The 12,500-nt window shown below is 40.3% G+C and overlaps 1 protein-coding gene across 2 annotated transcripts in view; it reads right to left on the bottom strand.

Annotated features, from left to right (window-relative positions):
• LOC137998063 (endothelin-converting enzyme homolog) overlaps positions 1–7,660 on the bottom strand; it is a 26,895-nt gene extending 19,235 nt beyond the window's left edge. For both annotated transcript variants that reach the window (XM_068844461.1, XM_068844462.1), the window contains exons 1-3: positions 7,555–7,660; positions 3,282–3,401; positions 1,376–1,462 (exon numbers count right to left, since the gene is read on the bottom strand). In XM_068844461.1, coding sequence (XP_068700562.1) covers positions 1,376–1,462; positions 3,282–3,401; positions 7,555–7,566 — 219 coding nt within the window. In that variant the 5' untranslated portion in view covers positions 7,567–7,660. The remainder of the gene's footprint in view (positions 1–1,375; positions 1,463–3,281; positions 3,402–7,554) is intronic.
• Positions 7,661–12,500: the final 4,840 nt, after the last annotated feature.

Raw genomic sequence — 12,500 nt, 5'->3', positions numbered from 1 at the left:
TGGATGATTAGGGACAGACTCATGATCAATGATGACAAAACCAAATTCATGATCATTGGTACGAAGGCGCAATTACGAAAGATCCACCACAACAGCCTGATCGTTGATGAATGTGAGGTGTTTTCCAGTGATGAAGTGATACAGAACTTGAGGGTGTGGATAGATAATACTTTTACACTGAGCGCTCATATCATAAGGACCTGCAAAGGCGCATTCTACCACCTACATAACATCAGGTGTATCAGAAAATACTTAGACAGGGACTCAACTGAGAAATTAATCCACGCATTTGTAACTAGCAGACTGGACTATTGTAATGGGCTTTTATACGGACTACCTAGCAATTTAACATCTAAGCTACAGCGTGTTCAAAATGTGGCCGCAAGATTACTATACCATGCACCTTGGTATTGTCATGTAACACCATTACTACGTGAATTACATTGGCTTCAAGTGAGGTCCAGAATTGACTATAGGATTTTAATTATCACTTTTAAAGCAATCTACGGGGACAGCTCGGAAGTATATCGGATTTGGTAACTTTAAGACCCAATTTTAATTATAGTCTTAGATCTAAATGACAAGTTTCTTCTATTACCAACCACGATAGAGCATTTATGCCAGTGGCACCAAAATTGTGGAATATTCTTCCTTATGACGTCAGGAGCATGTCAAACTTAAGTACTTTAAACAGAAACTCAAAACTGCACTTTTTATTGAAGCGTACAAATAAAAGTTTTGATATATTTTATACACAGTCATACGGTAAGTTAGTTAGTTTAATTTTACATGTAAATTTAGATTCGATTTTCCTGTAATTGTTATTATTCATTAGTACTATATACAGCTCATATACGTGAGGCGCATTTGACAATATTGTATACCGGTTAGCTGAATTTACGCCATAAATTATATAGAGGATATTACATGGCCGCGTGGAGATATGAAATAAATTTCTCTTCGAGTGTTGAAAAATATTTCACGAGTGAGCGCAGCAAACGAGTGAAATATTTTTCATCACTCGAAGAGAAAATTCGTATCTCCAAGCGGCCATGTAATATTCTATTTATTACATAAACACCAACCTCCAGAATGAAATACTAAATTGTTTCAAAGGCATCGAAAAGAGCCATTTTGATGTGCAACCATAGAAACAGCGATCTTTTCACGTGTGAAAATAATATGTTATCTTCACATGTGAAGATATCATGTTTTCGCACGAAAGCTCACTTGGTATTTCATTGGTGTTTATATAATAAAATAAATTATATTCTTCTTATTATTATAAGCAACCAAAGGCTTGCATTTCAGGAGTGCATAAATTAGCATGTATTTCATCTCATTTGGAAATTTTCCACAGTTATCTTCAACTCACTTTATAACAAAGCTTTTTTAACTTGGCGATGTTTGTTTTGTTGTACATCTCATCAATTTCACTTCTGTGTCCTGGAGGAACAAATATCTGAAATAAAGAAGAGTGGCATAAATTAAATTAAATTAAAATGATCTCCTTTATTTCATTTTTAGCAAGGTCTGGGCCAAGAAGAATTGAGGCAAACAGCATACAAATTTTATTTTTAAATTTACATCACCATTTAATGTAGAATGATGTAATGGTGGGAGCAACCTGGCCGGTTGCTCACTTCAACAATTTTGGCTGAGTGACGGACTACCATGTGGGAAGTCGTGAGTTGAACACCGTCTGGACCAACACTGAAGTTAAGTTATTATAACTCAGGAGAAAGGGTTGCCTTTGTGATTCCTTTCACAATTGGTAAGTATTCTGTTCAGGAATTAAGAATTAGTCGCTGATTTGTTATTAAACACACTATTGATAATGAGAAGTCATAACCTTGTGGGTTTGTAAAGCTCTCACTTTTGGAACACCTTATCACAGCCATTTTTAAAGATTTAATATTATTGCTCCTGTAATAAAAAGCTGATGCAACAAATTCATTTGAATCACTGAAATCAATTCATGATTATTCCAGTTCCCTCAGTTTTTAGCGCAAAATCGTTGTTTTCTTACAACATAGCTCCCTAACCTTAACATTTTTGTGGACAAGAACATGAATTATCTTCAGCGGGTCTAATTTGCAGGTCGCAGGTCGCGGGTTGCAGGTCATTGTCTCACCAATACAGAAAGTATCCAAAACATTCTTAAAAGCTAACCTTAGGCCTAATTAGGCCTAAACAAAAGTTTTTACGCCTAAGGTTAGCTTTTAAGATGTTTAGGATACTTTCTGTATTTGGTGGAAACAATGTCCTGCAACCCACGACCTGCAAAGTAGACCCGCCGAATTATCTTCCACTGAATTGCCACAAAGAACAACACAATCTCTAGTACACATTTCTGTTTCAAACTGAAGTTGCACACTCTAATATCTTTACAAGGAGAGGTTACGTTTTTTATACAAACGTTGGCCGTGTAGCACTTATATCTTAAACAAAATTAACTGAAGAGAGTGTAGTGTAACGTGAAGTGCTATATTTCTACCTCATATGAACCATGTGAGCGTTAGCCCTACTGATGGAACTGGGTCCACACAAGGACAGAGAAAAACTCTGACCAGGGTGGGGATTGAACCCACGACCTCGGGGTAGATCTCTGCCGCTCTACCGACTGAGCTACAAGGTCAGACGGGAGCAGGCCATGGGAACTGAAGATGTTAAAGTCACGGCAATTAACATATTGTACAAGCACAAAGGAAAGGTTACGTTTTTTATACAGACGTTGGCCGTGTAGCACTTATATCTTAAACAGAATTAACTGAAGAGAGTTGTAGTGTAACGTGAAGTGCTATATTTCTATCCCATATGAACCATATGAGCGTTCGCCCTACTGATGGAACTGGGCCCACACAAGGACAGAGGAAAACTCTGACCAGGGGTGGGAATTGAACCCACGACCTTCGGGTTAGATCTCCGCCCCTCTACCGACTGAGCTACAAGGTCAGACGGGAGCAGGCCGTGGGAACTGAAGATGTTAATGTCACAGCAATTAACATGTACAAGTACAAGGAAAGTTTACTTTTTTATACAAACGTTGGCCGTGTAGCACTTATATCTTAAACAGAATTAACTGAAGGGAGTGTAGTGTAACGTGAAGTGCTATATTTCTATCCCATGTGAACCATGTGAGCGTTCGCCCTACTGATGGAACTGGGCCCACACAAGGACAGAGAAAAAGTCTGACCAGGGTGGGAATTGAACACACGACCTTACGGGTTAGATCTCCGCCGCTCTAATATCTTTAATTGCTTACAATCCTGTAAACAAACCTTTGCCAGTTTCATTTCAAATTTTAATACTTCTTTCATTTGTTCCCTCGTTTTACTTTCATTTCCACCCTGCAGCAAAATGACCACAGTTGTCATGTACTTCAAGTATGCCATCAGTTTCTGGAATAATAAAAAGCGAACTGAGTCATTAAAATTTTAACGTTAGGTCAAAGTGGCCACAGGCCAAACGAAAACACAACTGAAATTTGTTTTTCAGCAAACAGCTTTCTTTTTTTTAATCTGATAACAACACAAGTTATTCAAGAAAAATTCACAAAACCTCACATAAAGAGTGCATACATATAGCTTCACTCTCAACAGAGAAAAACAAAGAGAAAATTCTCAAATATTCAATGCATTGACACAGAATCGAATTATTCTGTCCATGCCATGTGTGTGTTACTAAATAAAGTGTCAAGCACAAATGAAAATAATTTTATAGCTAAGGATAGGAACTTTCTGAGACGCAACCATCCCATGGGGTGAGCCCTTTGATACCTGACCCGAATCCCCTTCTTGGGGATTTGTTGAATAATTTTGCCCCAGAGTCTGGCCAGGGGCATTAGAGTGCTTGGTGTTTTTCGTCAAACTTCCCTGGAGCGTACACTGTACCTAAGGATATTTTTTAAAATCATTGTTCATGTTAGCATTTGTTACAACTGCACAACTCAGTACCACAGGTTAGTTTTAACAGCAGCATCTCCAGTGTTAGAGTACTTCAAAGAGCTTCATTTTAATTAAACACTTTGCTTCACCCTTTTTACATCACTCATTGTTGTATTTCACAATTTTATTCTTCAAAATTACTGTTTGATCTAAATCTTGTGGCTACTGGTATGTTTTAAACCATTGAAGAGCTTCAAAAAATTCTCCTTTAGAAACAACTTTAAAGTGAAGATCTGTAAATGATCTGATTCAACGTAATAACAATGTGATTACTCCAGGCACAGAGTTGTTTCCTCTTGGTGGTAGTAGGTTGGCCATGAGGAGGAGCCCCGCAAAAGTATGCTTCAAACACAATGCGTCATTATAATACATATCACTTTTGCCTTGGTGTTTAGGTACGTGTCCTCCACATGTGTTTCTCCAGCTTCCCAAAAACAGTGAAAGCCTTGCTTAGTCTTATCTATAGTTCTTTATTAAGACAAAGGTTGTGAGGTCGTGGTAGATCCTAAGTATGTGAAAAGAGTCCACAATGTCGAGTATTGTGTTACTGCTCGCGAAATTCTGGTTCACCGGTTAAAGAAAATACACAGGAAAGAGGCAACGGCAATAAAATCACCTTGAGGTCTATTTAACATTCTCAATCACATAGATGTTTTCCATTGCGTAAATCATTAACGAAATGGCATTGGTCAACATGTGATTATTAAAAAAGATGTTTAGGAAGTAAGGATATCAAAGAAGAGTAGAGGTTTAATAAACGTAGCATTAGGTTGTAAAGGAAGGCAACTTTGGTTAATAAAAATGTTTGACTTAATTTTGGGCTTATTCCTAACTAACCTGGTGTTACAATGCATATTGTTAATTTTGTTCTGTCTGCGCTGATTACAGAAAAAAAAGCCATCTGAAAAATTTTTTCAGTTTTTTTACCCTGGAATACGGCACAGCCCGTCAGGGTGAGATGTTTGTTACAATGTTAAGCTCCACCCCAGGGAATTTACAAAGAATTTGTTAGAGCTGTTTGGACAAATACCCCCAGGTCCCCAGGGGTTGACCACATGGATGGCCCCTGATACCTGCACTGATCCAAATAAAGTATTTTCAGTTGTATTCCAGGAGCCCTTTCCTATTTGACCATAAAATTAATTCCCAAAAAAGAAGGGTAACGAATCTAATGGAACAGAAATTTGGGAATACCTTGCGATTGTGGCCCTGAAGTTCTAAAGTTCTGGAACAACCAGAAAACCCTGTCTCATTCGTTGGTTCATTCCACCCGGGCTGCATGTACATGGACTTGCTGATTTGATGGGTTTCGAGCAGCCAACTGGAAAATGCTGTTTCATTCACCTCATGAAATTATCAAAAATTTAAAGTAAAATTTCTGGTCAAATGGAAAGCCCCCCAGGGATGCCAGAGCTTGTTAAGCCTTATGTATTCATTTTGAAGTGTCTAACCTGGCAAGACACCTTGGGCAAGAATGAAAGAGAAAATAAAATTGGCTTAACTGCAGAATACCCCGCCTCTTCAAAGATAAGCCCTAAATTTTCTGGATATGTGGAAACCCAGATACACAGATACAAGAGAAAGGGTGAAGACAGACCCTGGGAATGAATGCATCAATACAGCGCCACATATGAAGTATACCTTGCAAACTTTCTTGTTATCCCATCAAGAAACAAACAAGCAATGTGATATGCCTTGTTCTTAAAGCTATGAAAATGGATAGAGGCAAAGTGTGACTAAAAATTTATTGTGAAAAACATGCATTGCTCATTTAAGTAGCCGGAGCTTTTTGCAAAGTAGACGGTTTGTGGTCTCCGGACCCACACGATGGGCTTTAGCCCATCGCTTCTAGGGGGGTCCGGGGGCATGCACCCCCGGAAAATTTTTGAAAACTGAATGCCGGAAAATGCCTTTCCTGGCATTTTGGGCCATGAAACTCAAAACATTAGAGGGATGAATCAAGCTGCAATTATACTATGAAAACCATGTTACTCAAAGAAAGACGAAGCGACATTTCAATAATACAACCCTATAAACAAAAAGTTGAGTGATATTTTTTGTATCTTTTTGGTGGTTTTGCTGGAGCTAACGAGCCTGGCAAATATTGCCACTTGACAACTTGTAAACATGGCACATACTCTGAAGGACTAGACCAGCAAAGGCTTCTGATTGGTTGTTAATTAAGAAGCTGATTGGAGGATACTAATTGGCCAATGCCGTAAAGGATGTTGCGATCCTGTTTAGGTGTGAAGATGACACACATTCGTTCCATTGTGTAATTAGCGGGAAAATATGCTTGCGGAACTTGGTTGTAGTAATTTCGAAAATTGAAAATCACTCGAGCGGTTTAAGAGTGATGTAAATTTTTTTCCGAAGAGTTTAGGAGTTCCTTTAAAGCAGTGAGAGTTGATCAAGAGTGACGTTGGATAAAGATCCGTTGTCATGTTGAAGCGTACAGATGCCCTCGAGAGGACGAGCACTTACGCGGGCAAGTAGGATTTAACTCCGAGGAGCGTTACGTTCAAGTGTTTAATAAAGTCTACGAGTCCTCAGCTTCTACTACGTTCGCTATAAATGATCAACTGAAAGGTTCGAAGTGAAAACGAAGGAGCGGTTAGTGAATGATCAGGGGCTAGTTTTGTTCCTCGGTTGAGTTTGTGGTAAGAGATGCGTGAATGTAGGCTGAGCGTGTTGCTAGCAGAACATCATAATGTAAATTTCCTTCTGGATTGAGAACAAACCTTTTGAAAGTGTTTCTTTGTTTACCAGTTTTTTTTATGATTGCGGCGTGATTAAAGGAAGTTTGCGCGGACTAAAACGTCCCTTGAGTGATTTTACCTTCCGGTAAGATACAGTCGGTGGCTGTTAAAGATATCGAAATCCGATAATGGCCGACAACAAATCATATTGTTCCTACTTTCCCGCCATCGCAGCAAGATTTTTTCAAAACGAAAGTCTCAAGCATAACGTTTTTAAACTGCCCTTGAGTCAGAAGTCTATTATGTGTTTTCAGAAAAGATAGGCACTGCAAATTCTATTTGTATTGAGCCCAAGTAGGTTAGACCTCATAAAAATCATCTCCTCTACATGTCTTGACGCTCCAACAATGAAAGTAGCCGGCGAAACCTGACAGAGAAGCCGGCGAACTTCGCCGGCTGCCGGCTCTTATATACAACCCTGTATGTGCATGCAAGTTTTCCTACCTGAGAACTTTTTGTAAACGCCCAGATATTCTAAACAAGAGAAAATGCTCAACTGTGGCAAATTAATTATTGTTAGCTTCACACTACTATCAGACATTGACAACAGAAAACCATAGAGCGAGTCGGCTGCTGTATGTAACACATTTTCTATATTTTGGCTGGGTTGTCCGTTGTTTGTGCTTTGTGGCGACCAATTCAACCCAAACACTAGTCGCCAATAACTTTCTGTTCATCTGGGATGACCACAATTTTGAGCACTGTCAGAATATACTTAGAACATTACTAGGGTGGTATTGTCCATTACGTATCCACGCATCCAGGGTGGCAGGTATTTCTGCAGTTACTCCAGTCCAGAAAGTTAATTTTCAATGCAGTGAGTAACAAAAAATTACAAAAAAACTTACCGGGTCAGACATGTTTAAGAGCTAATAAGTCCTAGACAGACTGAGACCAGCTTGATCAACCTAATAGTATACAAATGCAGAGACACCAATGTTGTTTAGATCTATTGAGCACCAGAGAAGCATCTCTATAAATCTAAGGTTACCGTAGTTACTAAAATGAGGAATGAGCTAAGTGTACAATAAGGGGGCTTTGGTTTAATATCACTAGGTGGGGGAGGGGGGGGGGAATTGGTCAGCAAAATTATGTGGAAAAGTCCTTCAAACATTACTCAACCCCCTCTATAGCAATGGCAACAATCACAGTAACTTTGTTGTTTATTTGTCAACCTTTGATACTACTGATGTAAGTGTAATGGTAGTGAATTTATATGGCACATTTTCTATTGGCATATTCAAATGCACTTTACAAGCAAGTGATCTATGGGTGAGAACCGACATCAGCATATACACTGTACAGGCGCCGCTGGCAGCCGCTATCAGTCCATTAGCGATCTCACCCAGCACATGAATGAATGAAATGAGGCCTGACCAAACACCGGGAGCTCCATGCACTACTCTTTACGAATAGTGTGTGGGTTCTTTTACGTCCCATTGGTTGTGAAACATTCAAGGGTTGTGAGACGGGGCCTACGGTTACAGTCCTATCTGAGAAGACTTGAAAGTCTTAACCACTTGCGGATGTAATTACAGAGGCAGCACTTTCTCCTCAGTTATTTTAAGACCCTGAGTGTTGGTCCAGCTGGGCTCGAACTCAAGAACTCCCCCATGGCAGCCCGATGCTCAACCAACTGAGCCAGTGGTGTGCGGTAAGTTTACATTAGACTAGTGAATTATCCACGGTAAATGTGGATTCAGGGCAAGGGAGAGACTTCTCCCTTAATGACAGGAATATTAAATAAACAAATAAAATAAAACTTTTTTTTTTAGGTTTTGGAGGTACGCATGTGCGTACATGTGCATATGGTCGCTATGCCTGTGTTCAGCTTGCATACATACCATACCATCACAAAAAGCACAATATATTTATCTGTCACCTTTGAAACTAGCCAACAGATCGTGTGTGCTGTATCACACAAGGAAAAAAAGGAAATGCCAAGGATCGAACTCATTCATGGGAAGAACTGTATACTTCCACGGCATTGCGGGCGAGCTAATAATAGTTCCATTTTACAGTCTCTGTGCTTAGTTACCTGGGCCAGTGAATAAAATGGGCAAGGGGGGGGCTGGAGTTGACCTTGTTTGATAGAAACCTCACTGCCTTTCTTATGTAAATTCTTAACAATTAGACCCATAGCTGCATGAGGCGAAGCTGAATGGGCTATTGAACCCGTGGCCCCCTTGAGGGCGGAAGCGGACTAATAAACTAGTTGACACGATAACTCTAAAACAATTATTGTTTTAGTACTCACCCAACTAGTTGGACAGGGAAAAAAGCAATAATAAAAGGTTAGCAAATGCGAAGTAGAAAATATATTTATTTGGGATGTAAAACGAAAAGAAAGCATCACGCTTTTCGATACTCGAGGACTATTACTAATAGTCCGCTAGTAGCGTAGCCACTCAAAAAATGCAAAAGCATTGTACATTAGTCCACTTAGTTTGAGTGATACTAATACTAATTAGCATGCCCAACAACATCATTAAATATTCAAATAAGGAGGGAGGTCTGTATCATAACAAGATCAACACCAGGCCTCAACTTTCATTTAAGGGCCAGGTAACTAAGCAAACAACTGTAAATGTCTAGTTAAAAGTATTTCTCTATAAGCAGGCAAAATATTTGAAAACAGTTCCCATATTTAGGAAAACTTTTGTTGAGTCAGACTGTGAAATGTCTAGCTGACGCTGGAAGTGGAAAAGGAAAAAACAACATAAGTTTCAAAACAAACTCCCCTCCACCCTGAAAAGGCTTTCCAATATGTGGAAAAAAACCCTTCCTTACACACTTCTTTCCAAGCGGAGGAAATAGTAAACAAAATAGGACAAACAAACAAAAAAAGAAAAAAAGAAATAACGTATACCACATACCCCACACCCTACAAATTTTCGCCAATCAATGACCAATCAAATAAGCAAAAGTAGTGGCAAACTTACATAGATTCTCATCGGATTATCGAGTGACATTGAATAATTCAGTGACAATCGATAATCACAAAAACTTTACGCGATCAAATTTGTCCATTGATTTATTGATATTGATTATCATCACATTGTACAGTGATTGTCCATCGATCATCGATTCCATAGATTGATTCAGACGTCCTGATTATACTACCTGTAATGTGCTATTATAAAAGTTGTACTACAGGGTAATGAGACATCTCTCCAGTCAGAAGTTGCTTATTTTTTTTCCCATGCCTCCTATTTTCTCTCTCTGTAGCGGGGGAGTGAGTAGACTTGTTTATCACACAATCAAAATTAACCGCCAGCGGAAATTTCCATGCCACAACCCGGGCAAGTATATATAGCGAAGAGTTGCCAATAAGCTAGTTAGCATGTTTCTCTTTGACGGAGAGACAAGAAAATCAGCGACTTTGCGATCAAACGTCTATTTGTATTTAGTGCAATCTGAAAATTTAAAAAAATTTTTTTTTTTGCAAAGGTAAGAGAGTCGTTTCGATTTTAAAAAGTGGTTGGCAGCGATAATGGAATGTTGAAGACGATGGAGCACGTATCGAGACATTAAGGAACAAACGACTGGAACAGCCAGGATGCGCTTAAAAAAGTTAGTTCATGGCGGTAGAACGATGTAGGAACGCATGGATTTCTTAACCCTCGGGACCCAGGTAGGGAGACTGTATCATGCAGGCCTTTAAACTTGAGCTGTGAAAACGGCAAAGACCAAGGTACCAAAAGAACCTGAGGGAAAAAAGCATCTCTGAGCAAGAGCACCCCCCGGTAACTACCAAGTCACTAGCCAACGATGGTGGTGGTTTGGAAGACTTGCTTAAAAAGGATAGGCGGAATTCTCCATGGATGACCCAACTTCTAAAGCTCGGAGCCACAGACGCAACCAATTTCCCGTTTCCCCTCGAGAGGGGTGACAACAAACCACGCAAGTGTTCTTAGGAACTCAGCCACCAAGCGGCTAGTCGAAGAAAGAGGGGGAGACAAAACCTTTGCATTATTTTCCTGACTTCATAAGTACTGTCAAATTACGATGGACCATTGGTGGGGAGGCATGAGCAGAGAATATTGGGTGGGCTCTGCCTGGTTGCACGAATTGTCTACGATGGCTTCTAGAAGCGAGCCAAAATTAGAAAAACATTTCACTGTCCAATGTGGGTTGCCGCAAACGCAAAGAAATTATGCAACCAAGCTGTCAAACACAGGAAAGCGTGTTCGAGGGCGCACGTTCTCAGGAAATTGCCGATTATCTTATAACCACACTGTGAGAAAGTAGCAGAACTGCTCGAGTCTCACACTCTTGCCTCATGTTGTACAGTCATATAGTGATAGAGACGAAATAGACGGTAAACTCAGCACCGTCACGGGTTTCGCTGGGGCCAGCGAATTTCACCAGACAATCTTCATACGCAGGTTATCGGGGTTCAAACGGGCCATTGGACTCAATCAAACCAAACTCTGGGCTAGGTCTTACTGCCGAGTCAACGCTCTCCAATTCCGGCCGTCCTCCTGCCACAATTTGTCAGGCCAATCTGCCGCCAATTTAACTCCCTGTCGGGCTGTAATTGGCTTCAATGCCGCTGTCAACACGGTCTGCCTCGTGGCAAATTGCTCGCAGCCCCGACCGAACCCTCAACCACGGAGACATTCTACCCGCGATGCTCCACTCACCGCACATGACTTCGGATATTGACCGTGACTATCTGCTGAAAGGATTGAACGGCAGGGCTTTCGTATCGTATCACAGCATGTGACTCTGACAATACAACACTCAGAAGAGTGACGAATGTATTAAATCGGCAAAAAAAACAGGACATGGCCCGTGTTCGCGACAAAGTTGAAAAGGGGGCAATTACACGGAAGAAGAAAGGAAAGAACATACAGCACCGGAAAAACTACCATAATAACAACTGAAAAACCTACCATAGTAAGGCGCCTTGGCGAGAGCGATACCGAAAACCGGACGAAGCGGACCAAGGTCCGTCTGACTCACGAAGTGCAGCAACACGACCAAACAACCAACGAAAGCAATGTTAATTCATTACACTGACACACAACACCACTATTCATACGCTGACAGTCGCCAAGGCAGTCTCAACTTATCAAAGAAGGTAATGCATATCTGGCACAAAAATTGATATTCGGAGTGCTTATCGACATGGTGCCCATTCAATTCCGTCCAACTACACCCAGGGACAGGACTAGCATGGCAATTTCGTGGTGATACTCTACCTCACTAGATCACCACTCGTAGTGATCACTTTAGCTCACTTTTCAGTAACCCACTGTAGCCAATAATAAACAAATATTGGAATTGAGGTTGGAGCATTGGATATCATGAATTATTTCAAAAACCGAGGTCTCGTGTTATCTGCATCAGCCTTCGGCTTTGGCAGATAACACAGACCTCGGTTTTTGATAATTCATGACTCATGCGAAAAACCAAATTCAATAAACTGTCTTATTACTACATTTTGCACATAATTCATCCTTCAGAACGAAACAGAAGCGAAGCGTTCAGGGGCCATTTTGTTTCTGAGGAGAACACTCCAAGGGGCTTAGTAACCAGGGAAGACGTTGAACCTTGAGATACAGCAAGGATATTACATTGATCATGTCAAGTTTCACAATGCTTATGTGTGGAATGTGATTGAATGCTCTCAACCAATCACAGAGCTATTTTCATAGTGAGGGCGGATGTAATAATAAATAATTATTGTAAGCTAACATAGGATATCTACTTGTAGGTCATTAGATAAGGTAGACTCACTCCCTCGCTTTAGTTAACTCTACCGCAATTTTAAATTGATGTTGAGATT

This window comes from Montipora foliosa, chromosome 3, assembly GCF_036669935.1.
Source record: "Montipora foliosa isolate CH-2021 chromosome 3, ASM3666993v2, whole genome shotgun sequence".
NCBI lineage: Eukaryota > Metazoa > Cnidaria > Anthozoa > Scleractinia > Acroporidae > Montipora > Montipora foliosa.
This window is presented reverse-complemented; position numbering and strand designations above follow the sequence as displayed.